Source organism: Myotis nattereri (genome assembly GCF_964212035.1).
Source record: "Myotis nattereri genome assembly, chromosome: 6".
NCBI classification, from domain to species: Eukaryota; Metazoa; Chordata; class Mammalia; order Chiroptera; family Vespertilionidae; genus Myotis; species Myotis nattereri.
The window spans coordinates 60,997,202-61,024,567 of record NC_138081.1 but is presented as its reverse complement, the minus strand read 5'-3'; the positions used below and the strand labels follow the sequence as shown (position 1 = coordinate 61,024,567).

The 27,366-nt window shown below is 48.3% G+C and overlaps 1 protein-coding gene across 1 annotated transcript; it reads left to right on the top strand.

Moving 5' to 3' along the window:
- Positions 1 to 10,177: 10,177 nt before the first annotated feature.
- On the top strand, positions 10,178 to 27,366 carry BEND3 (BEN domain containing 3; the record flags this gene model as incomplete). Its single annotated transcript, XM_081093835.1, has 3 exons — positions 10,178 to 10,219; positions 10,699 to 10,901; positions 25,117 to 27,366. Exons 1-3 carry the CDS (start codon positions 10,183 to 10,185, stop codon positions 27,364 to 27,366), a joined length of 2,490 nt encoding a protein of 829 aa, XP_080949961.1. The 5' UTR covers positions 10,178 to 10,182.

The window sequence follows — 27,366 nt, the reverse complement described above, 5'->3', positions numbered from 1 at the left end:
CTTTCCCCATTGTAGTTGTCACTTACACCAGGTGCGGTGGTGTGATCAGCTCTTTTTTACAGAAGAGAGAACCAAGGCTTGGGTGGGTAAGCGACCTGCCCAGTGTTAGAAGCCAAACATAGGTGGAGCCGGGGTTTTAACCTGGTTCTGGCTGGCTCAGAGGTTGGTAGGGGATCCTCCTTTTGAGAGCAGCAGCCCTATCCCTGCCTTGTGGTCTGAGGGCCCATGTGGCCAGTGGCCTTGCTCCTGCATCTGAGCCCAGCCTCCTGATGGGTGCTCAGCAGGAAGGGATGGTCATGCCCCTTCGGGTCCCAGCTTTTCTGGGAAGACGGGGATGAGACCATCAGCCCGGTGTGCACCCCACTCCTTCCCCTCTCCTCCATCTCTGCAGCACCTCCTCCACGGGAGATGCAGATGGCTGGCCCCCTGGTTCTCCATCTGCAACCAAAGAGGGCTCTGGAGAGGACTACGTGGCTAACATGTGAAGCACCTAGACCGTGGAGCTGGCACTCCGTGAATGTCAGCTGCTGTCCTCCTTTTCTGTTTCATTTTTTAAAATCGCTGTGACCTGCAGGAGAGAGGGGTCAGATCATAGGGTGTGACAGTTGAGAAAAGGATGAAGCACTGGTAGGTTTCGTTAGGTCTTAGTAAAAATTTTTAAATCTTTGGATATGTTCTATTAACAACGCCTGTCAAATGGTTTGAGCCTCTTCTCTCTGCTGTGCCTTTTGTATGTGGCAGTGCTGCATAGTCCCCGGCCCCACGGTCTCAGGTTCCAGTCACATTCACCTCCTGGGGCTCCCATTCTCAAGGAGACTGTCTTCAGCGGGGAGAGCTTGCTGCACCTCACAGCTAGAAACCTGATGGGAGGTGAGGAGGACTTGCCCCTGTATGCATGCCCGAGGCCAGGCTGCAGGGCAGGGCCAGCTGTTTCCAGACCTGTGCTCAGCTCAGCCCAGTGGCGAGTCCTACAATCAGTGGATGTTTCTGGTTTAGTGGAGCAGGATCCTGAGTCAGCTGGCTGGGATTTGAACCTCGGGCTTTCAGGAAGCCCAAGTACTTCCCATTTCTGGGCCTGCTGCTTATCCTGTGTGACACTGGCCAGCCACAAGCCTCTGGCGCCTCTGATTAGCCTCGTGCTGCTCTCACCAGAGGCCTGGCCTGGCTGATCACTCAGGACTGGCCAGTTCTCTTAAAAGAACTGGCTGGAGAGGCACCACCGCCCTGTGGGCAGTGCTAGAGAACGTTTTCCTTTGGAGGCCTGTGGGACATTTAGGGATGAGGCCAACAATCCTTTGCCTTTGCCAAGGAATCACCACACCAGGTGCCCCCTGTCACGTTGCTGTGGTCTTGCATCCAGCTTTTAACAAGGAGAATTTCCCAAGTCAGATTCTTGCATGACTCCTTACTACCCACTTTTTTTTTTTTTAATATATTTTATTGATTTTTTACAGAGAGCAAGGGAGAGAGATAGAGTCAGAAACATCGACAAGTGAACTACCCACTTTTAACCAGTGACCTCCCTACACTCCCTTTTTCTGTGTCCCAGCCACTTCTCAGCGCCCCAGGCCTCCTCCCCTCCCCTCTGTCCCCCCTGCTGCCCGCAGCTCCACCCTGAAGCCGGGGCCCCTGGAGCAAGCCTCCGATTGCCCAGCTCAGTCCAGCGTTCAGGTGTCGAGGAAGGAGGGGCTCAGAACCTCTCCCAGGGTGCTCACACGCAAGAGAACCCGGAAGAAAGGACCCCATGTAACCGTCATCCGCCATCCAGAGTGCAGACACCCAGCAGGGTAGGCATCAGCCGGGTGGCTCACCCAGCGGCTCTCAGTCCATTCGCTTCCCCAGCAGCCACACGCCCGCCTAGTGACCTGGCTCTGGGCACTCAGCTCGGACCCCTCCTTCGGAAAACTTGGTCCCGCATTAATTTTTTTCTCCTCCTGTGAAGTTTGGCTTACTTTGATAAATACTTCAAGTGTCAGGCAAATGCATTGATGGAGCCTACAGTGCACCCACCAGGAAACGACAAAGCTGATCCCTGCACCTTCTCATTCACTCCTGGGTTTGTGACGGAGACTTTTCTGATGCCCCCTCTCCCCATACTGAGGAGCTTTCTATACCTTCAGAGGCCATGATTCAGGGACAGTTATGAAATGAAAGGTCTTCACTAGGTTGTCAGTTGTTGAAATGTAATGATCTGACTTTACATTCTTAGCTTGTTTCTATGTGTGGACATAACTTAGAATGTGACCTCCCTAGTAAGGATTACTACTTTTTTCATTTAAAAATTTATTCTTTGTTTCCAAAGAATTGCATGCTCACTGTAAAATATTAGGAAAGTAGAGGAAAACATAAAGAAAAGAAAAAAAACTATCCATAATCCTCCCAATTGGAAGTAATTACCATTTTGGCATACTTGCTTCCGGCTGCTGTATGGCATTTTAAATTATGTAGCTGAGATATCCCCAGTGCACTGGGAAGGATGTTGTTATTGACTGGCTAGCCCTGTGTTGAACAATTGATTTTGAAGCTTTTTACACATTGAATGCTTGGCTCTTGCTGTCAGTAGAGGTTGAGGCCATGTGTTGAGAAAATGTGTGGACGTTGACTTCCTAACTTTGTGTGACGGTCTCTGTCCAGGTCACATTCCACTGTTGGCCCTTCCATTTTCTCTGCAGCTTTTTGTGGAATTTTTCGGTAGTGAATTATGGCTGGTGGTTTTGGAGGGCGTCCTCTGCACGAGGAGTGGTCCGCCCCTAGAGTCCCTGGCTGTGCCTGACCTAAGACCACCTGTGAAGGAAGAGACCTACTGGCCCGGGCTCTGTGTTTAGCTCTCCCGGCCGTTGCTCATCGTGATGACCACATATCATAACCGTCGAGTGTGTGAGGCTCTGTAAGCAACAGAAAGGCTTGCTTTGGGGTCTTTTTACACTGAAAGTGCTGAGGAAGATCAAAATATGCCCATTTGGCATGCATATAAGCATATGCAATGGATATGGACAACGGGGTGAGGGTGAGGGCAGGATTGGGAGGGATGAGAGGACATTGGGGGAATAAGGCCACATTTGTAATATCTTTTTTTTTTAATATATTTTATTGATTTTTTACAGAGAGGAAGGGAGAGAGATAGAGAGTCAGAAACATCGATGAGAGAGAAACATCGATCAGCTGCCTCCTGCACATCTCCTACTGGAGACGTGCCCGCAACCCAGGTACATGCCCTTGACCGGAATCGAACCTGGGACCTTTCACTCCGCAGGCCGATGCTCTATCCACTGAGCCAAACTGGTTTCGGCCACATTTGTAATATCTTAATCAATAAAGGGAAAATTAATTTTTTAAAAAAGATACGCCCATTTGAACACTGACAAAATTATTTTCAAAGTAGACCTTTCCCCAACTGGGATTTTCTTGGATTAACATCTCTCCCCCGCAAAGGAAAAGCGTCTTGTAGGTATAAGTAAAAGTTTAAAATCAGCTGTATCTGGAGCACAGAATTGTAAGCGTGGGTGGTCGGCTGCACAGCCCTGGGCGCAGCCTGTTATAGAAACCCTAATGTAGTACCTTCTAACCTTGGGGTTCTGGCTGCTCTTTCCTTCCTGGCGTTTTCTCATCCCCCTTGGACAGAAGTTCCCAGAGGTCCCCCTTCATCCTCCAGGTCCTCCCATGGGTTGGTTGTGGTCCCTTGGATAAGGGGTTCATTCGGTGGACTCCCTGCGCAGAGGGCAGTGCCACCAACAGCTCCCGTCACACAGTGGGGCATGTGGCCACCAAAGCCCAGGGAAGGGAGGTGAAAGGCCACTCCTGACAGAGTGATCGTGAGTGTGTTTCTAACCTCTTTGAGCCCCGAGTCCCACGCCTGTAAAGCAAGATGCTCTCTGAGGTCCCTTTGGCCCTAAAGCCGGGCCTGTTGCCTTAGCCAGTTTGGCTCAGTGGATAGAGCATCAGCCTGTAGACCAAAGGGTCCCAGGTTCGATTCCATCCGGGGCACGTACCTTGGTTGCAGGCTCCTCCCTGGCCAGGGCCCTGGTCAGAGCGTGTGCAGGAGGCAACCAATCGATGTGTTTCTCTCACATTGATGTTTCAGTCTTTCTCTCTCTCTTCCACTCTCTCTAAAAGATCAGTGGAAAAATATACTCGGGTGAGGATTCAAACAAACAAACAAACAAACATAACTGTGCCTGTGTCCTCACTTGTAAAATGAGGCAAACAGGATTCTACCTCATAGAATTGTTAGGTTAAGTTGACTGGGAAGCTCTTAGCAGGGCACCGCCCACACAGTGTGGGATGCAGTGTGGGGAGCAGTGGCACAGCAGGGTGGCACAGTGGGGTTGCTGTCTTCCAGGACTTGTCCAGATGGGCTGGGACGACCCTCTGCTCCCAGAGATCCTGTTGGACACCTGCAGCGGTGCCCTCGGCATTGCCTGTAGCCAGGGGGTTTCCTCACCGGACGCCTGTTAATTTGCCTGTTACAGGTTTTCAGCCCTTCCCTCTCTTCCCAAAGAAACGACTCCAAATCCCTGTCTCAAAATTTGCCTCTGGGGGAATGCAAACTAAAAAAAGAAATAAAATTTCCATGATACATTAAGTGAAAAAAGCAAGGAATGAGGATCCTAAACCTTTTATTCTTAGGATTCCTTTATACTCTTAAAGACTGTTGAGGACCCCAAATATCTTCCATTTATGAGGGTGATAGCTGTCAATATTTAATGTGTTCGAAATTAAAACAAAAATATTTAAGTGTGAATTCATTTTAAAATTAACCATAATAAATTAATTACAAGTTAGTATCAGCAACCTTTTTAGGGGAAATAACTATTTTCCCAAAGAAACAATCTTTGTGAAAAGAATGGTATCACTTACATTTTTGCAAATCTCTTCAATATCTGACTTGATAGAAGACAGCCACATTTTCAGATCTGCCTCTGTATTCGACCTTCTGCAGTTCAGTCTTCTGCAAACTGACACATCATGTGGCCTCAGGAAACGCGCCTGTGTGCCTGTGTGCGAAGAGGGGCAAGCACATCTCAGTGTTGTGAAAGTAGTTTTGATCTCATGGACCCCCCTGAAAGGGTCTTGGATGTACTGATAAACGTGCTCTCCAGAAAGAAAAAGAAAATGCCCTGGTAGTGAAAGTGTCAATTTCCACAGTGTAAATTCTCCCACTGTGGCCAATTTCAAGCTACCAGCTTGACCCCACTCGCGGTGGAGTTGGGGATGAGAGGATCTGGACGAGCCTGTGTAGGCCAGCTGCAGGGAACCACTGCGTACGAAGCACACTGAGAGCCACTGACAGAACGTCCCTGGTAGGACTCACAAGGAACATAGCACGGTTGCTTCCAAGAGAGTAACCCAGTGACTGGAGGACTGGACCTTTTAACCGAATATTCTTTTATAGCTTTTGAATTTTGTTTCACGTGCATGTAAAACCTAGTCCAAAAAAAAAAAAAGAAAAGGATTTTAAGGGTCTTCCGTTCTTAAAATGAACTCTAAAAATATAAATTGATGTATAATTGTATAACTGTAAATCTTTCCAGTTTTCCCATCTCTGTGGCATCTTGTAGAATTGGTTCTGAGCACCAGTGGATGGTTCTCACATCTGTCTCCTCCTTGTCTTGCTTCACAGACTCCCTTCCCTCCTCAGCGCCTTTCCAGCCCAAGCCAGGTGCATGCTGATATTTGGGATTGAGATTCAGCCTCAATTCAGCGTGAGGCACAGGGGCAGCTCCACCAGTTGGTGCATTTATGCAGCCACTTTAAGCAACTTATCCTTTGTAATTTGAGATTTGAGTGGCTAAAGCATCTTATTCTCGAACATTTGGGATTACCTTTTTACCAGCTCTTCTGTGCTCTTTGTAAACTAAAGGCTTTTCTGAGAACATTCTGATCTTCCCGCAGCCACAAACAGAATTATACCCATGCGTGGAAAACTGAGTATTGTCCACCTGACTCTACGCAGAAGGGTAGAGACTAGGAAGCATTTTAATAAAATTATCGACACTCCTGCGTGCTCTGCAGCATTGCAGACCTTTCTGTAACAATGGCGGTCACTTTGCCTCAGGCTTCCTACGCTGTGTGTGTGTGTGTGTGTGAAAGAACATTTCCCTTATTAGATTAACCACTGGAGATTAGCTCTGTTTGAGAGTTACCCTCCATAGCTCATTGATGTCTTAGAACCTGTGCTGGTTTAACTAGAAGCAGCAGCTAGCTACACAGGTCTTGTTGGCACATGTTCCCTTCATTCAGTTGAATCATCTTCCCTTGCGCTTGGTCAGAGGTTCTTGAGGGATGTAGAACAGCCACCCCTTGGGAAGAAAGCTGATTTTCAGGAACCTGTCGATGCCTAGATTGTCTCACAATTTGAGATTGTGGTGAGAGAAATAAGATTTTGAAAAGGAGAGAATGTTAGCATAAGAAATTCTGCAAAGTCCAGCAGGCAAAGGAGATTGCAATCTTAGCAGCCTGGGTGGGCGGGAGCTGCGGTGGTTGGTGGCTCCTCCATAACCTGTAGTTAAGTAACGGAAGGAATGTCTGTGGCATGCTTGGCATCCGGATACTCCGTATCCACCCAGGATGAGCAGCCCTGTGTGACCTTCATGTTGCAGATGACCAGGAAGTGGAGGTAGCAAACACTATATCCGTCCCCTCTCTCCGGCCCTGACGTTGATGTGCTGTCACTGCCTCAGCCCAGGATGCCTGGAGTGACCCACACACTCCGCTTGGAGAAACTTCTGTGCTTGTGCTGGAGTCTGTTCATAAGCACAGGGCACACAGGTTTTCCAGGTGGTTACCTGGAGATGGAAGATTTGGATGTTCCAGCTGCTGTTGGACTGAGAAATCTGAGGCTGAAAATTGGCCCCATGTTCAGCAGAAGAACCTCAACAGAAGATTGAGGATTCTCTTCGCAGTTCCTCTCCTGGCAGCTGACGGGGGAGAGACACAGACTGGGTTCAGCGCTGGTTCTGCCACTTGACAGTTGTGTGTCACTGGCAAGTTACCTGCCCTCTGTTCCCCTCCCCCCCTTTCCAATCTCCTTTGCCTGCTGGACTCCAGTATTCAAGTGTTTTATTTCCTTAATCACAATGTTAAAAAATATTTTCCCAGCCCTGGCTGTGGGGCTTAGTTGGTTGACCGTGGTCCGTGCACTGCGAGGTCACTGGTTTGATTCTGGTCAGGGCACCTGCCCGGGTTTCCAGCTCAATCCCCAGTAGGGGGCATGAAGGAGGCAGCCAATCGATCTTTCTCATCGATGTTTCTCTCCTTCTTTCTCTTAAAAAATATATATCTTTAAAAACATTTTTCCCCAGCTTCAATGACAAATAGAAATTGTGTATATTTGAGGTATATGTCCTCAGTTTCCTTATTGGTAGAATTGGGATTCAAATAGCTCAGGGTGAGATGGAGAGACACAGTGGCCAGCGGTGTCTGGACGCAGTTCAGGGCTGCAGATGTGAATGACGACCTTCGCTCGCTCCCTACCACACAGCACCACGTAGCTGTGGGAATTCCCCAGCTTCCCGAAGAGCACGGCTGCTTTGCTGGCCGGGAGGGAAGGGCCTGCCACTCTGTTCCGGGTTCCTTCTGGGCTAATGCAGCATCTGTCACTGGTCTATAAATGAACACAGGCATGTTTCCCAAAGCAGATGCATCTGGGCATCTTGAATGCGCATAAAGCCAGCCGCCCCTTCCTGTCCCATCCGCCTCCCCGCGGTGAGCCTTCTAGCTCCCCCTCGGCTTTTCCTCACGACACAGGTGGCTCAGGTGTGTGCTCCTCCTTTGTGATTTTCTGACAGGATAATCCTAGGAGCTCAGAGTTCGGGTGCTGAGTTGCCTGCAGTCGGGTCACGTGGTGGTGGTTCAGAAAATACCCTTCCTGCTCACTGAGCCACAACCCGGCAGGGGCCACACCCAGCCCATGACTCCAGGCCTCATGCTCTCCTTGAGCTCCTGTGAGAAATACAGGTGGGTGGATGGAATACTGGACGGTGATTCCGTCCTTGCTCAGCACTTGTGGTTCTGTCGATGTGTTTTCTTCATTGGCTCCTGTTTCTTTTCTAGGATTTACTCCTCCTCTTAAAGCTTTCTACTTAGCCAGAGTCTTTGTGGTTTTCTTCCACTTTGACCCCTCTCCCCCCCCCCCAATAAATCATCCTCCCTCTCCCTCCTTTTCTCTCCCCAGAATGTGCTTGTTTTGTATAGTGTACCCCCTCCACCAGCATTTTCGCATTTTCCCATTTGCTCTGCTGCTCTCACCTCTGCCCTAGGCTTGAGGGAACTGGTTCTAAGACCCTGTGGCAGGTTTCCAAGGGCAGTTGCCACACTCGGGCCTTCGGGTGAAGCCTGAAGTGCGTCCCCTTGAGGGGCCCCTGACTAGGCTGCATTTCTGCCTACCATTGGTCACCCTCCTGCCCGAAATGCAGTGGTGGGCTGGACCTGCAGATGGGAAATTCCTGCCTGCCTGCCGGTGCCTCCCTCGGAGACGCCCAGAGCAGGCGATGTCATCAAGCACGGGGCTTATTGGCCTGGGATACGGAGGAGGTGCACTTGCTGGAAATCACCGCTGGCAGAATCATTCTTGGACTGTCGAAGTTTACTTACCGTTCATTTTCCCTCAGTATCACCTGTGTGTTATGTTTTCCCGATGGGAGATGATAGTTTTTGGTAAGTAGGAATTATTGTAGTGTTAATTTCAGGTTCAAATAAACCTTAAATTTTCTTATTCATTCCTCTGAAAATGAGCAGGGCAGGGATTGAAGGATGTGCCTGTCATAAGGCTGTGTGGCGCGCCCAGAGGAGTGCGTCCCATCATAAGCACTGTGCCTGCGGGGCTGTTACTAGTGAATTTGGAGGTTATGCTGTGCCCAGGTCACCTAGCTGCTCCTTCTGTCTTGCCCCATCCCCCAGCACTCGACTCACTGGTGTAGACCGGGACCACACCCCGTTCCCCAGCTCCTCGGGATGGTTTACTGGACTTTGTAGGTGGCATCCCGCTTCCTTACAGAAATTTCTTGAGCGATGCTCCTTAGTCCTGCTCTCCTGATCCTTCACCAGAGTGAGACTGATATTTGCCGTCCGTCAGTTGTGGGAGCCACAGCTCCCCAATGTCATAGTAAAGGCTGTCACGTGTGTTCTTTCGCACTGCCTCATGTACTCCTGTTGTTGTTACGGGCGTGCTGGTATGGAAATCGGGGCGTCTCAGAGACGTGCTAGTGCTTTTAGTCATGGCGTCCCTCCCATTCCAGCTGGGGCGGTGGGAGTCAGGCCAGCTCTGCACCAGGCCCCGAAACCCATGCAGGGCACCTTCCATCCCGCCCGCCCCATTCCCTCGTCACTAAAAAGAAGGGTTTGGACAGATTGTGTGGAACTCGAGAGCTATAAAAACCCACAGCACCTCTTTCTCTGAAAGGGAAAGTTGTTTCTGAAGGGAAGGCTAGACCAGCACCATCCAATAAAAATGTGATGCAAGCCACATATGTAATTTAACACTTTCTGGTAGCCACATTAAAAAAGATGGAATTAATTTCATTAAAGTATTTAATTTAGCCCAATAAATCAAAAATATTACCATTTCAACATGTAATCAATATACAGAATTATTAATGAGCTATTTTACATTCTTGGAGCTGAACTAAGTCTTTGAAATTCAGAGTGTGCGTCTCCCCTTGGACCAGCCACATGGCCAGTCCTCAGTAGCTACCTGGCCAGTGGCTATGCTGACGGGCAGCACAGGTCTCCTGGGACCACCTGGAGTCCTAAGGCCTCAGCTTGGTCCGCAGGATCCACAGCTTCCTCCTTGGCCAGCCTTTTCATTTTTGTGGCTGGAATTTATAAAGCAGGGACTCACAGATGCTTTAAACTGGAGTCTGTACAAAAGACTGCTTTTCTTCAGTGACATTCCCCTAGCTCCGAAGGGCTCTCAGTCGGAGCTGGGAGACCCGTTCTGCCCACAGAGAGTCTTGGAGAAGCGCTCCCAGCAGGTGCACAGAAGGCCTGGATGCTTTGAGCAACTGCAAACAAGAATAAGAGGATGCGATTTTCCATGACGTTGCTGAGCAGTGTGGGCTTAACCTTCTACTATCCAGAGCCAGGGTCGGGAGGGGAAGGGAATTTCCTTTGGGGAGGGAAAATTAAGAAATCAAGCAGTAAATCAAGACTTTGTCTTTGTCTTTTCATGTAGTGGAATAGAAGATGAACTCAGCTGAATTCAGTGAAGATGTAGAAGAAGGTAAAAAAAAATACTTATTAAAATTATTTTTAACTTAATACTATTATTGGGTCATACATTCACAGGGTTCAAAAATATAAACTGATACAAAATAAAAAATCAATGAAAAGTCTCCCTGCCCTGGTACCCATGCACCTTATCTATGTGTCTTTCCAGAGTTACTTTTTCTAAAAGCATCATTTAAAAGGTAGTATTTCTTTCCCTCCGCCTCCTCTCCTCCCCCCCCCCCCACCTTCCAAAAATACTTTAAAACCAGTTTTGAACAAAATGTTCTTGGAAGGGGTTTTATTGTGTAGCCCTAGTCTGGTAAGATAAAAATTGCTTGGTTGGAAGGTGCAGTTTTATTGTGACTAGACTTTATCATCTGAGTGGTCATGTCGAAGGGTGGCCCACAAACAGCCTGTCACTGGGGGGACCCTGCTGATCTCTGAGCCACCCACGGTCTTCTCCCGCTGAATCCTCTCTCTCCTCTGCCGCAGTTCTAAAAAATAACACTGTGAAAGTGGAGGCGGAGGCTGAGGATGCTGCCCTGGACTGCTCAGTGAATTCCAGGTCTTCGGAGAAGCACCTTCTAGACAGTGTCGTCACCACCCTCCAGGACTCCAGCAAGCGCAAGCAGCCGGGCAGCGAGGGCCAGCCAGACTCTGTCTCCAGCGTGAAGAGGCGGCGGCTGATTCCCGAGGTAAGGGACCACCCTGTCCGTGCCTGCTTGGGCGCTAACCCTCTGATAAGATGCTGAATCTCTGCTCGTGGGATCTGGGCAACTCCTGAACGCCTGGGCATGAGGAGGCTTTCACTTCAGCTGTCCCGTCTCTGGCTTGAGTGTCTAGAAAGTGTCCTTAACTGGAATCTTGTCTGTCTGGGTTCAGAGGGGGCAGAGAGTCTTCGCAGCATCTGCTCTCAGGGACTTGTTGACGGCAAGTCTAGTTTTCCATGGTGCACTCTTAACATAGATTCCTGGGAAAGTGCCAAGGGTAAGCAGGTCTTTTCCTAAATCAAATTCATCTTTTATGTCTATTATGGGAGTTTGTTGCCTAAAGAAACTGTTCCGTGAATCATTTTTGCAAAGTGGGGAATTCTTCTATGTCATATCTGTTATTCCTATTTTATGCATTTGTTTTATGTCTTAGTCACCTGCCGGTTATATTGAACTCTGCTAAATTCTGAGGAAGTGGAACTGACATAGGGGCCCCCTCTAGCAGCCTGTAGTCCACATGGGAGATAAGACACGTACACAAAACAATGAAGACTGAGCCCGGCTGGTGTGGCTCAGTGGTTGAGCATTGACCTATGAACCAAGAGGTTGCTGTTTGATTCCCGATCAGGGCACGTGCCTGGGTTGTGGGCTCAATCTCAGTGTAGGTTGTGCAGGAGGCAGCCAGTCCATGATTCTCTCTCATCATTGATGTTTCTATCTCTCTCTCCCTTTTCCTTCCTCTCTGAAATCAATTTAAAAAATATTTTTAAAACAACAACAAAAACCAGTGAAGACTGGGGAGGTACACGAGAAGGGGGTCCCTTGGGATATCTCGTCAGCGAGCCTCCCCATGGGGTCAGCAGATTACACGTCAAACGCAGAACATTTTTCCAAATTCTCCAACCCCACCACACACACACACACACACACACACACACACACACAGACTCACTCTCTTTGGGAGGACCCAGACAGTTACTTCAATTTCTGCATGTCTGTCCAAAAGAGTCCCCATTTTCACGTCTCATTATCATGAGCCAGAACACCATGGGGTATCATCCTGGGACTATTATTGTTTTGTTTTCATTATCTACTATGAGATGCTAGGGAAGCTCCAAATAAACTGGGGGTTTATGGATTTTAGAGACTGAGTCTTCAGTAAGTAAAAACGATTCTTTGAGTGGCAAACTGATGAAGTTAAGATTTTCACCAGGATTCAAGTACACATGTGTATGTTACATCATGAGTACTGACCTGCATCCCACATCATGGAACATTGAGCAATACATTTATTTATCTATCTATCTACCTACCTATTTGTTTGTTTATTTATTTAATCTACCTATCAATTTGTTTATCTAGGTCCCCTCTCCAAAAACAGCTTTGTTGACATACAGTTTACATACTATACAATTTACTAATTTACAGCGTATAATTCAGCGGTTTTTCATATGTTCATAGAGTTGTGCAACCACCACCACCACAATAAATTCCAGAACATTTTCATCACCCCACAAAGAAATCCTGTCCCCATTATCAGTCAGTTCCTATTCCCCGTTGCTCTACCTCCTGGCAACCATTCATCTGCTTTTTGTCTCTGGATTTGCCTATTCTGAACATTTGTTATAATTGGAATCATAGAATACGTGGTCTTTCGTATCTGGTTTCTTTTACATAGCAGATGTTTTCCACGTTCGTCCAGGCTGTAGCAGGTATCAGTGCTTCATTTCTTTTTATGGCTGAGTAATAGTCCATGGTGTAAAGATACCAGTTGATGGACATTTGAGCTGCTTTCACTTTTTTATTATCATGAGTAATACTTGAGCAATATATTTTTAAAGATCTATAGTGCCCAGAAAATAGGTTGAATTTTTTAATACCTACATGAATTTTTTATACCTTTCTTTATACCTTTTTTTTTTTTAATAAAGGATTGATTAGAGATATCCTACCCTTGACTCTGGCTTCCTGAAACCAGTGCTGGCTGCATGCCTTGTTACCCTGGGGAGATTTTCCTGTGAGTGGCAGTTTCTAGTGCAGTAAGCAGTTACTGCAGATTAAATCTCAGATTTCTTTTTTTTTTTTTTTTAATTTATTTATTTATTTTTATTATTATTATTTTTTAATTTATTGCTTAAAGTATTACAAAGGGTATTACATATGTGTCCATTTTATCCCCCCGCCCTAGACAGTCCCCTAGCCTCCCCTATCCCCCAATGTCTTATGTCCACTGGTTATGCTTATATGCATGCATACAAGTCCTTTAGTTGATCTCTTACCCCCCTACCTCTGCCCCCCAACCCTCCCCGGCCTTCCCGCTGCAGTTTGACAATCTGTTTGAGGCAGCTCTGCCTCTGTATCTATTATTGTTCAAAAGTTTATAATGGTCTCTATTATCCATGAATGAGTGAGATCATGTGGTATTTTTCCTTCATTGACTGGCTTATTTCACTTAGCATAATGCTCTCCAGTTCCATCCATGATGTTGCAAATGGTAAGAGTTCCTTCCTTTTTAGAGCAGCATAGTATTCCATCGTGTAGATGTACCACAGTTTTCTAATCCATTCATCTACTGATGGGCACTTAGGCTGTTTCCAGATCTTAGCTATGGTGAATTGTGCTGCTATGAACATAGGGGTGCATATATCCTTTCTGATTGGTGTTTCTGGTTTCTTGGGATATATTCGTAGGAGTGGGATCACAGGGTCAAATGGGAGTTCCATTTGAAGTTTTTTGAGGAAACTCCATACTGTCTTCCATAGTGGCTGCACCAGTCTGCATTCCCACCAGCAGTGCACAAGTGTTCCTTTTTCTCCACATCCTCTCCAGCACTTGTCGTTTGTTGATTTGTTGATGATAGCCAGTATGACAGGTGTGAGATGGTACCTCATTGTTGTTTTGATTTGCATCTCTCGGATGATTAGTGACTTTGAGCATGTTTTCATATGTCTCTTGGCTTTCTGAATGTCCTCTTTTGAAAGGTGTCTATTTAGGTCCTTTGCCCATTTTTTGATTGGATTGTTTATCTTCCTTTTGTTGAGTTGTATGAGTTCCCTATAAATTTTGGAGATTAGGCCCTTATCAGATATGACATTGGCAAATATGTTTTCCCACACAGTGGGTTTTCTCATTGTTTTGTTGATGGTTTCTTTTGCTGTGCAGAAGCTTTTTATTTTGATGTAGTCCCATTTGTTCATTTTCTCTTTAGTTTCAAGTGCCCTAGGAGCTGTATCAGTGAAGAAGTTGCTTCAGCATATGTCTGAGTAAATCTCAGATTTCTGTCTGCTGAGATACCTTTTATGGCAAATGAAAGCTACAAGATAGTAGAATAGTTTCTTTGAAAAACGTTTAACCATTTGCTTTTTCTAATGTCTTACTTTAAACCATTATTTATTATCCTTTCCCCTAATGATTGGTATTTAGGTGTTTTGCACTTTTATACTGTTACAGCAGTGCCCCAGGACCATCCATGTAAGTAAACCTGGGCCCCTCTGTGAGTGTTCTCTGGATTGGATTCCTCGAGGTTATTCTGAAAGTGTTGAGAAGTTTGAGAAGCACTATTAGCTCCTAAAGGAGCTTCTAAAAGTTTTTCTTCTGTTTGTCATCTGCTTATGGTCAATCCTACAAAGCTTTCCCTCGCTGGTTTGGCTCAGTGGCTAGAGTGTCAGCTTGCATACTGAAGGGTCCTGGGTTCGGTTCTGGTCAAGGGCACAGGCCGGGTTGCAGCCTTGATCCCCAGTAAGGGGTGTGCAGGAGGTAGCCTATCAATGATTCTCTCTCATCATTGATGTTTCTATCTCTCTGTCCCTCTCCCTCTCCCTTCCTCTCTGAAATCAGTAAAAATATATATTTTTAAAAATCCTACAAAGCCCTTCAAGTGTGTAAGTAAAGCCAGAATTCAAGTGGGACACTGAGTTGAGCCTGTTGATTCACTTTTGCTGTATGCCAACTCCCCCCCCCCCCCAAAAAAAAACAACAAAAAAAAACAAACAAAAAAAAAACCCAAACTTAAAACAACCACCATTTTATTCAAAATTATGTGGGTCAGCTGGTAGTTCTCCTGACTTGGCCTGACATGGCTGGGGCGAGGTGGTCTGGGATGACCTCACTCCCACATCCAGGGTTGCCCCTGGGCTGGCAGGGAGGACTGCAGCTTCCCCTGTGCACTTTCTCACCCTCCCCGAGGCCAGTCCAGGCTTGTTCACATGACACGGAAGAGTTCCTGGGAGCAAGACAGGTCAAGCTCAGGACTGCAGACTCATCAGGCTTCTGCTTGCATCACGTTTGCTACCGTCCCACTGGTCAAAGTCAGTCATGTGGCCCAACCTGGGTGCCCGGGTGGGAAAATAGATCCCACCCCTGATGGCAGGAGCAGCCAAGTCCCGTTGCAAAGAGGCTGTCACACAGGGTGGGGCAACTGGTGTGGCCGTTCTCATCAACAATTCACCACAGTGAGCAACAGCAAGCTCCACATCTAGGAGGAATTCTGACCGTGTGAAGGCTGGGTTCTGGCCTTCGTGGACACAAACAGTGTCACTCTTTATGCCTTCATTCAATAAATTTCTGTTCTCACGGCATCATAGAGAAGGGAGCATCTTCATATTCTTGGAGCAGAAAGATCGAGAGAAGGTGCTTATGATTTGTGTTTTAGTTGAATCCTTCAGGATGTGAAGCAAGTCAGAAAAGACCTGGCATTGGGCTAGCACCCCACGAGGTTCACAGTGGAGGGAATGCCCGCACATCACATGAGTGATGTGATGGTTTCAGCTTTGTCAGGCCCAAGCTTCAGGTACCACCCGGGAATTCTGACATGTTCAGAGAAAAGGGAACCAAAATATATTTGAATATTTCTCGTATGACTGGTCCAATTTACATATTCTAATTGGTCACATATGTTTACTTTGCAATGGATTGCTATAGTTCTAATTCATTAGATTTTGGCAAGGAAAAGACATGTTTACTCCTGGGTTTTATTTTGGGTGTTAGCTGTGTTCATTGTCCTTAGTGTATATAAAGTGAGGTTGATCTCCCTGCACCCCTTCCTGTTCTGCAAAAAGAATATATGTAAGTAAAACCTTTTGAAACTCTTGAGCTCTGTGTAGAAAGATGTCATGTGATTTCAAGGCAGTATTTCCTTCTAAACTTTGTGTGAGTCAATTTGTCAGTATATCAGGAGCCTCAGAACCCTGGGGACCTCAGAACAACCCATCAATTTTATGGAATTCTAGTACATGTTGATTTTTCAGAATGGTACTAGTCCTAGTTCAGAGTGAATAGTCCTTTATCCTTCTCCCCCTGAGTTTTCTCTGATCCTTCTTACATATGTGGTGGCAGGGGTGGAGGTGGAGGTAAGGAGTGTGTGCCGCTTTCTCCAGCACAGTCTTCACAGGGTGAGACCAGAGGCACCGGGAGGCTGAAACAAGCAGTCATCAAAAGATGGGAAGCAAGTGCAGTAACAGTATTGGGGGGAGGTAGAAGGGAGCACAGGGGATTAAATGGTGACGGAAGGCGACTTGACTTGGGGTGGTAAACACACAATACAGTATACAGATGATGTATTGTAGACTCGTACACCTGAAACCTATATGATTTTATTAAGCAGTGTCACCCCAATAAATGCAATAAAAATTCTTGAGAAAGTAATAAACAACAATAACAAACAAAAAAAACAGTTGAGTCCCTACTGGACAAATACCACCATTCCTTATTTCGTGTATCCATATAATAAATTAGTGATGAGAGGATTAATATCTTCACCAGACAGATGAGAAAACTCAGGCATGTAAGTTAGTAAAGTGCTGGGATGTGGGTGGGGCAGCCTTGTTCCTGGTGTAGAGTGATTGGGGCGCTCGGCCCCCTGCTCCCCGTCCAGGCGTGAGCCCCACCTGCTCCTGTCCGGCCTATAGGAACACAAAGTAGCAGAATGAGCTGAGATTCTAGAGTCAGATAAGGGGAAGTTCGTCCTGGGGCCTTTGGCCAACTAGTGACCTCCCAGACTCAGGTTCCTACATGGTGATGAGGGATGATACTGCTCACTCATTTCCTATGTGGGTCATTGAGATCCATGCAAGGAGCCAGCACAGGGCCTGACCCATGCCACCCATGCCAGCCTTCAGAACTGTTTACTTACTACACCCCGCCCCCGCCCCCCCCCCCCCCCCCGCCGCCATATCCAACTCGACCCCTTGTGGTCACTATTCAACTGCCTCCCTCCAAGGGAAGCCATCTGATGCCCGTTAGGACACCCAGGCCTGAGCACCCTTGATTCTGAACACCATTCAAGTCTGAGCACAGGAGACCACCTCTGTCTTCTTCCCCAAACCCAAGGGGAGGGGAGGAAGGTGACGAGGGGAGAATTTGAGTGGTAACTCTGATGCTAAAGGTACGTCACATGCAGACTCATCAGGGCCGATGACTTGTTCATGAGTGACATTTAGTACAATATTAAGAGGAAAAATAAAAACTCCCTCAAAAAATTTAACAAAAGGCTCTATAAAGCCTTATTTGGCGCCTCTGCTGGAAAAGGCTTCATAGCCAAACACAGCAGATGTAGAAGGTGAGCAGCCAGCACTTTTATTGGAAATCATCTTTTTGTTCATGGACATGGGGGCGATATTCAATAGCTGTATGTCAGGCAGAAGTTAGCTTTGTTCTCCTGGGGGCGTTTGTTAATGTTTGTTTTTATCCTAAAGTGTCACTGTTGGTTTTTGGAGAACAAAAATGCCATCTCATTCAGTGCAAATGTACTGAACACCTCCTCCATGTCAGTTACTGTGGGACCAGCTGGGGGTTTAGAATGGTTTCTACAACAGCCATAGCCGAGGAATTATGGCCGTTCCTGTTTTCACGAGGTGCAGGAAGTCAGCACTGCCACGCCTGCTCCGTTGGGAGCTGTGCACTTAGGCACCATGGTGGCTCTAAGGGCTGTGGGTAGTTATAAGGTGCTGTGAGGAGCCTTTGAGGACGTCCTGCCCTGATACCTTGCTGTCCCTTCTTTTTCTTCTCACTTCCATTGTGGTTGCTTTTTCTGTCCAGATTCTTATTTTCTCAGGCATCATTCCTGATCCTCACCATACACTGTTTGGCAGTGTGAGGATGACCCCAAGGGAAAAGCCACGAGGGCAGAGATTGTGTCTGGCTCATTCCCTGTGTGCCCATGGCCTTGCACAGAGCCTACCAGATGTTGGGCACTCAGTAGTATTTGTTTACTGGCTCTGTGGGGTAGAGAGCTCTTCCATACCTTATTGCTAAACAGTAGTTGATCAACTGATGATGATGATGATGAGGATGAGGATGAGGATGATGAGGATGATATGAAGAAGAAGAAGAAACATTCTATTGAAAATGAAAAAGGTAAGCGTCACTCCTGCTTCATTTACTTGGAGGTGTTTCACACGTCTGCCTTGATGCCGCATTAATGCTCCACTCCCTGCTCTCTCGAAGGCATGCTGCTTTCTTGGTGTTCCAGTTTGCTGACTCTCTGGGCACCATTTAGCAACTCATCATTCGTTGAACTGAAATCAGTGACTGTTCTTGGATTTGAAGTCCTGAGAAAGCTGTTTAATCCGTAAAGCATCTCCATGGTGACACAATCCCTGCGATGTCGCTGAGCACAGACACGTGGAATCTCCCCTAAGTAGTCTGCTTGCCCCTCACCTGCAACCCAGCGTCAACCTTTTTGTTCAGATTCTCCAGCTGAGAGATTTGGGCATTCCCTCTTGAGTCTGAGGGTGCTTAGGGTGCTGATCAAATCCAGGATAGATGCTGGCACTGCCGAGCCTGAGCTCTGCTGCCGAGTTCCCATATGGTTGGAAGATGAACCTTGGAGAATCACGAACAGTGTGTCAGCCAGACACCCAGTGCCAAGTAGCACAGATTTAAGATTTCTTGATACTCTTAGACAGCTGAGCAGAGATTGTATCAGCGGCTGCCAGAGCAGCCAGCCCGTCGTCGCCTTGTCAGCATTTGTGGAGTTCATTGGAGCACTGAGTTGACAGGTCACCGCTGTGGAGATGCCTAAGAACCTTCTTTTTGGTGCTGGTGTTGTGTTTTGTGTTGAATTGTGTATCCAAGGTCTCTGCGAGTGAGGCATGTTGCCCTCTACTGGGACTCAAACTTAATTTTTTATTCAAGCAGGTTAGCCAAAAATGTTTCAGTGGGTGGCACTGTTCCTAACATGCTTGGTAGAAACTGAAATGTTTTTATTAATGAGGCTGAATATTGAGAGTTATAGGGGGGATTTCCAGTTCCGATGTACCCTGGCTTTCTGCCTGCTGTGGGGAGGTAGGGGAGTCAGAGGACGTCTGTTTGTTGTTGGTATTCAAACAGTTCACCCAGAAACTTCCCCCCCCTGCTTACTTTCTAGCCTGGGATTGGTTTGTTCAGATCTCCCTCTAGAACAGCGGTTCTCAACTTGGGGGTCGAACGACCCTTTCACAGGGGTCGCCTAAGACTATCGAAAAACACATACATAATTACATATTGTTTTTGTGATTAATCACTATGCTTTAATTATGTTCAATTTGTAACAGTGAAATTGGGAGTCACCGCAACATGAGGAACTGTATTAAAGGGTCGCGGCATTAGGAAGGTTGAGAACCCCTGCTCTAGAACCTGGACTCCTTTTGCTTGGCATGTGGGTTTCTGGTGATCTCTCTTCACAGAATCTTTTTAAAAAAATATTAGTGGAGTCACTTGTAAAACAAAGACCCTGTTGCTAAAATCATTCCTAATGCAGTTATGATTTCTTTAGTGATGGGATTACAAACTCACATGTGGGGAGCAGCTACAGTGTATGGACAGGTTCACGCCTTGGGCTGAGGAGAGGGCACAGTCCAAGTCCCAGCTTGGAGGGCAGGGCCCTCCCAGCACAATTATAGCCAACAACTATCGTTGTAAGCTTGAACCTATGGTCCAAACACGTGGCCCCACGTGCCTGAGTTTTAGAGTTCAGGTGTGTGTAGTCGAGTAGGATTGAAAACCACGAGAATGTTGTAAACATCTTGATCATGCCCTTACTTTGCCTCGTGGAATCTGTCTATAAAATAAAGACACGGCTTGTGGGCACTGTCACACTCTCTCAGAGAAGCAACGTCCCACCGAGACCCAGCTTTCATTCTCTTGTCTGTGTTTTCTAAGCCTTTCAGCTGCTCCACTCAGGTTCACCCTTGGCCGTGCTGGCCTGGCACACTCAAATTTCTCTATATTGGTAAAACCTCCTAGTTATCTCATGATCCACGGGACCACCAAAGTTATTTTGGTATAATAGAACTTAAGGTGCATAAGTTGCTAAAAATCTAATTTACCGTCTGCAGGAATGAGCCCATAAGGCACTTTGAATTTATTTGGGCAGTGCTTTTCGACAGTGACCCACAGCCATAATCCATCTTGCAGAGAAATGCAGCTCACATATATGAGTTTACATGTAATTATGTAGCTACACCCAGAAATGAAACAAAACTCCCGAATTTAATTCATGCACAGGGCACTGTGGTATTTTCTATTCTATTTTCTTTCATACTTCCTCCTTCCCTCCCTCTTTCTTCTTATGCTAGCCATGATCCATCAAGTCAGTTGCACCAATTTACTAATGGGTCATGACCCACTGTTCCAAACACACTGCATTAGGGGTAAGATTTCTAATGATCTCTATCCCTTCCTTTTTCCAAGTTTCTGATGTGTGTATTTGGGTGGGGGGGCTTTCTTCCTTTCCTCCTTCCTATTCCTTTGCTTTCTGCCAGATAGCAGAACAAAAAAATATATTAAGAGCTTAAAACCCCACCTCTAGCTCAGTTGTCCTGTACTCCTCCCCTGGCAAACAGGCCTGTAAGATGCACCTTCCGTGAGTGAGTTACCCTGCTCCTGGTGCTGTAGGCAAGCTCTCTTGTTTACCAGTAGAGAGTAATCATTACAACTAGTTTTATAAAAGGCCCATAGGGTTACCTCTGCTCTGGCTTAGGAGTAACATCCTATATAATAAGAGAGAATATGCTATTGCTTCTTGGCCTTTTGACTAAGATCAAGTGTAGAATATGCTAATTATCCATTACGCTGTAACATCATGACCAGTCTACAAGTGGTGGAGAGCTACAGGAGGGCATGCCATGAGCTAGGAGCGAGGAGAGGTACAGGAGGGCAGGGCAGCGAGCTACAAGCAGCGGAGAGCTACCAGCGGCGGTGGGCGGGTCGCCAGCTCAGGCAAGCTGCAGCAAGCTACTCACGCATGGATTCGTGTGCTGGGCCACTAGTTATTTAATAATATCATAACCCTGGCCAGTGTTTCCCAGTGGGTTAGAGCATCAGCCCATGCACTGAAGGGTCGCAGGTTCAATTCCTGGTCAAGGACACGTACCTGGGTTGCAGGTGGGGTGCTGCAGGAGGCAAGCAATCATTGTGTCTCTCTCACGTATCTCTCTCTCTCTCTCTCTCTCTCTCTCCCTCCCTCCCTCCCTCCCTCCCTCTCCTTTCCTTTCCTCCCTCCCTTCCTTCCACTCTCTCTGAAAATCAATAGAAAAAATGTCCTTGGGTGAGGATTAATGACAACAACAAAATAATAATCATATTGTAATAATAAATATTAAGTACTTATGTACATTAAGTCCTCACAACCCCACGAGACCGGTACATTATTTATCCCTGAGTTATACACAGGAAGCTGAGACATGAAAGGTCATGTAATGTAACCAAGGTCACACAGAGGGCAGACAGCATGACAGTTGAGCTGAACACTTACCCACTCCTTTCACCTCTACAGTCAAGTTATTCATGAAGCTAGTGGCCTGTCTGAACTGCTCCTCTGTCTTAAGCATGTATTTGAGAGTGGTAGAACCCCTTGCTCTGCTTTAAACTTCCTTGTATGTGGTTAACTGACATTCATTGAGCTTCTCTGTGTCCCAGGCACTGTGCTTGGCACTGGGGGTAGACTCAGGAATGGCCTGCTCCCATCAGGTAACCATCCTGCTATTGGATGAGGATGGAGACCCCAGGAGGGAGTAGGGCAGGGGCAGGCTCCCCAACCCAGCATGTCCTGCTCTTATGCTCTTGGGGAGGGGGGGGGTTGAGGTACAGGAGAGGCCAGTGCCTCTGACCCTTCATCAGCTTAGACAGATGAACCCTGAGAAAGTATTCGGCAGCTCTGTGGGATAATTAAAACACAAGAATTCCTATGTCTTCAGGTTCCTAGGAGAGTAAAATAGCTTTTCTTTGGCATGGTTATCAACAGAGATATCAGAGAAAAATTAACCTCTCTGTAATATGAGTCATTATTTTGTTATCTAAGAGGGTCAAGGAAGTAGTTGATTGATTTAAATGAAAATAGCATGGAAGTTTAGAAGGATCAAGGTTTTATGATGATGTGACCTCGCGGCCTGTTTTCACCCTGGGCCTTCCTCTTCTCACACCATGTTGCTCACCTGCCACTGTAACCCCAGCCTCTTGAAATTGTTCCTTGCCCTGCAAGAGGAAAACCTCACATGCTGTTTGATGCGGCACGAGTTATCGGAAGGTTTGGAAATGACACTGATCTGCCTGGATGAGGAAGACGGAGAGCGGGCCCTGGAGAGGACCAGCGCCCACTCCGGAGCTCGCTCGAAATGCAGAGCCAGGGATCAGGATCTCATTCTAGCAAGACTCCAGGGACTGCATTTCAGAAGCCCTGGCCGGGCTGGCCGAGCCAGCCACGTTTTTCTTCCGATGCACCTTGTTCCCGTCCATCCCGCAGTCGCCTTGGGCACAGGCATGTCTGTGGACGTGAACTGTTCGTAAAGCTTCAGCCCTCCTGCTGCCCTGACAGCCACCAGTGCTTGCCAATGAGCGCTTTTGCTTGATTACACCCTGGGAAATATATTCCCATACGTTTTGGGGTCAAATTCAACATTTGCCAAAAACAGCTTTATAAAGTTAGGACTGAAATACAATGAGTGGCACATAAAGTGTACCATTTGGTAAGTTTTGACATGTGTATGTCAGTAAAGCCGTCACCACAATCAAGATAATAAACATATCCATCATCAGCTACCATTACAGTTTTGTGCCCTTTTGCATCCTCCCTGCACACCACATAACTTCTAATCTGCTTTTTGTCACTTTTGATGTTTGTATTTTCCAGAAATTTTTGTGAATGGAATCCTATAGTATGGACTCTCTTGTTTGTCTGGCTGCTTTCAGCATAATTACTTCGATTTATCACGGTGTAGCAGTTTTATTATGAGTAGTATTCCTTTGTACGAATATAACAGTTTGTTTATATACATGCTAATAAAAATTTGGGTTGTTTCCAGTTTGGGGCTATTTACAAATAGGGCTGCCATGAACATTTGCGTAGAAGTATTTATATGATCTTGTGCTTCCATTTTGCTTGGTAAGTAAATTCCTAGGAATGGAATACCTGGTTCATATGGTCCATGTATGTTTAACTTTCTGGGAAGTACCAAGTATTTCCCGAAGTGGTTCTGTCCCCACCAGCAGTGTCTGAGGGTTCCAGTTCCTCCACCTCATCTCCAGGACTCTTTATCGTCTTTTTTATTACCCACTCTGGTGGGTGTGATGTGGCATTTCCTTGTGGGTTTGTTTGTTTGTTTGTTTGTGTTTTTTGGTATAGCAAAGGTGGAAATTTATTGAAGAACAAGTACAGAGTCCCACGTGGGGAAGGGGAAAGAATCTCGGAGGGGGAAAGAGTCCCCTCATTGTGGCTTTAATCTGCATTTTATTAATAAGCGTCCTTTATGTGCATATATGCCATTTATATATCTACTTTGAAGTGGCTGTTGAAATAACTGATGAGTTGTCTATCACTGTATTTGAGAGTACTGTAAGTATCCTGGGCTCAAGTCCTTTATCAGATAAATGATTTGCCAGTATTTTCTTCCATTCTAGGCTGTTTTTCATTCTTTTAATGGTGTCCTTCAAAGAGCAGAAATTTTTTATTTTGATGAAGTTCAATATATCAATTTGTTCTCTTACGGTATGGATTGTGCTTGTATTCTAGGAGATTTTTGCCTAAACCAAGGTCACAAAGGATTTCTCGTATGTTTTCTTCTGGAAGTATTAGAATTTTAAGTTAGGATTTGTATTTAGGTCCACAATCCATCTGGAGTTCATTTTTGTGTATGGAACATGGTAGAATGAGCCAGTACCGCCACTGACTTGCCTTGGAACCTTTCTCAAAAACCGCCTGTCCACATGTGTGTAAATAAGCCTCTTGAAATGTTCAGGGCCTGGCAGTGGGGAAACTACTGATGAAAGCACTGAGAACTCTGGGTTCCCAACGGTCAGGGTGATGTCTGTCCCGTGGTGGGGTGTGGAGTCCAGCTTTGAGGTTCTTAAAGAGTATCTTGAGCTTCCTTGGGTGTCTGGCAACAAGGGGCCTTCAGTGTGTACCATCCTTGGGTGAGTGGAGGAACCTGCCCCTCAGACCTTTGTTGGTAAGGCTTCATTCTCTCACAGACCTCTGTTGAGCAAAGTGGATCATTCATAGCAAGTACCCTTCTTAGATGCATAAGATACATGTTAATTCGTTACAGACTGTGGGTGACTTAGGACAGTGGGGCTTCCTTTCCTCCTGGAGTTCTGGTTGAGAAGGGCTGCTGGACCAACAGGGAGACCAAAGCTTAGAACCTGGGCGGCCCCATCATTTCATGGACTCAGTAGCACTGGCTCTGGAACATCTGGGCTAGCCCTTTTCCAGTCGAGGTGAGATGTGATTCCAGGCGGTGGTGGAGTGGGCAGCTCACTGCCACTGTCTACACCCCGTTCTTCTGTGCCCACGACCGGGCATCTCAGCTGTCCACACGGAAATGCCTGTTCGCCTTGAGGCTGCGGTCAGTGAGGTCACCTGCCCAGGAGCTCCTCCTTCCCGTGGTCTCCCTCCCACCCCCAGCAGGGTTCTTGCCCGGCCTTGCCAGACATGGTGCTGTGTCTCCTGTCGGGCCCTGGGTAGAAAGCCCAGCGCTGGTGTCCCTCAGCAATTCGCAGCCTTCCGGGTCCAGTTGCAGCCTCTCTCAGGAAGTAGGGGCATGAACAGGTTCACACTGAGACGCGTGTTTGTATTCGTGGTGCGTTCTGGACAGAGTGAGTCCAGGGCGAGGGAACTGGCTCCTCACGTGCTCCTGCAGTTGACGTTGGCCCTTGTGTGTGTGTGGCACAGACTTGTGTTGAGTGTAGTAAATCGGAACATTCCCCTAACACACCTTTTGTTTTCCAGGCGCTCCTAGCAGGCATGAGGAACCGGGAGAACAGCTCACCCTGCCAGGGCAACGGGGAGCAGGCCGGCAGGGGCAAGCACTTGGTCTCCGCGTGGCCGGGTGAGGAGGAGCCCTGCCATGACGCAACCACCCCCTCCTACAAGAAGCCTCTGTACGGCATCTCGCACAAGATCATGGAGAAGAAGAACCCCCCCGCGGGCGACATGCTCAGCACGTATGAGCTCTTGGAGAAGGCAAACCCCAGCAACAGCCCCTCACCGCTGCGGCTCCTGAACGAGACACAGAAGCGGGACAGTGGCAGTGCGGCCTCGGCCACCGCCGACGGCGACCCCAACATCTACTTCCTGCTCCAGAAGATGTTCTACATGCTCAACACACTCTCCTCCAGCATGTCCCAGCTGCACAGCAAGGTGGACCTGCTGTCCCTGGAGGTGAGCCGCATCAAGAAGCAGGTGAGCCCCACGGAGATGGTGGCCAAGTTCCAGCCGCCCCCCGAGTACCAGCTGACGGCCGCCGAGCTCAAGCAGATCGTGGACCAGAGCCTGTCGGGCGGGGACCTGGCCTGCCGCCTGCTGGTGCAGCTCTTCCCCGAGCTCTTCAGCGACGTGGACTTCTCTCGCGGCTGCAGCGCCTGCGGCTTCGCAGCCAAGCGGAAGCTGGAGTCGCTGCACCTGCAGCTCATCCGCAACTACGTGGAGGTCTACTACCCCTCCGTGAAGGACACGGCCGTGTGGCAGGCGGAGTGCCTGCCTCAGCTGAACGACTTCTTCAGCCGCTTCTGGGCCCAGCGGGAAATGGAGGACAGCCAGCCAGCGGGCCAGGTCGCCGGCTTCTTTGAGGCCGAGCAGGTGGACGCCGGCCACTTCCTGGACAGCAAAGACCAGGAGGAGGCCCTGTCCTTGGATCGGAGCAGCACCATCGCCTCGGACCACGTGGTGGACACGCAGGACCTCACCGAGTTCCTGGACGAAGCCTCCTCGCCCGGAGAGTTCGCGGTCTTCCTGCTGCACCGGCTTTTCCCCGAGCTCTTTGACCACCGGAAGCTGGGTGAGCAGTACAGCTGCTACGGGGACGGCGGCAAGCAGGAGCTGGACCCGCAGAGGCTGCAGATCATCCGCAACTACACAGAGATCTACTTCCCGGACATGCAGGAGGAGGAGGCCTGGCTGCAGCAGTGCGCCCAGCGCATCAACGACGAGCTGGAGGGGCTGGGGCTGGACGGGGGCAGCGAGGGCGACCCCCCGCGGGACGACTGCTACGACTCCTCCAGCCTGCCCGACGACATCTCCGTGATCAAGGTGGAGGACAGCTTCGAGGGCGAGCGGCCCGGCCGGCGGTCCAAGAAGATCTGGCTGGTGCCCATTGACTTCGACAAGCTGGAGGTCCCGCAGCCCGACTTCGAGGTGCCTGGCGGCGACTGCCTGCTCAGCAAGGAGCAGCTGCGCAGCATCTACGAGAGCAGCCTGTCCATCGGCAACTTCGCCTCGCGCCTGCTGGTGCACCTCTTCCCCGAGCTCTTCACCCACGAGAACCTGCGCAAACAGTACAACTGCAGCGGCTCCCTGGGCAAGAAGCAGCTGGACCCGTCCCGCATCAAGCTCATCCGCCACTACGTGCAGCTGCTCTATCCCCGGGCCAAGAACGACCGCGTCTGGACGCTGGAGTTCGTGGGCAAACTGGACGAGCGCTGCCGCCGCCGGGACACGGAGCAGAGGCGCTCCTACCAGCAGCAGCGCAAGGTCCATGTGCCAGGCCCCGAGTGCAGGGACCTGGCAAGCTATGCAGTCAACTCCGAGAGGTTCCGAGAGGAATTTGAGGGGCCCCCGCTGCCCCCCGAAAGAAGTAGCAAAGACTTCTGCAAGATCCCGCTGGACGAGCTGGTGGTCCCCTCGCCCGACTTCCCCGTGCCTTCGCCATACCTGCTGTCAGACAAGGAGGTGCGCGAGATCGTGCAGCAGAGCCTCTCGGTGGGCAACTTCGCCGCGCGGCTCCTCGTCAGGCTCTTCCCCGAACTCTTCACGGCCGAGAACCTCCGGCTGCAGTACAACCACTCGGGGGCCTGCAACAAGAAGCAGCTGGACCCCACGCGGCTCAGACTCATCCGCCACTACGTGGAGGCGGTGTACCCCGTGGAGAAGATGGAGGAGGTATGGCATTACGAATGTATCCCCAGCATCGACGAGCGATGCCGCCGCCCCAACAGGAAAAAATGTGACATCCTGAAGAAAGCCAAGAAGGTGGAGAAGTGA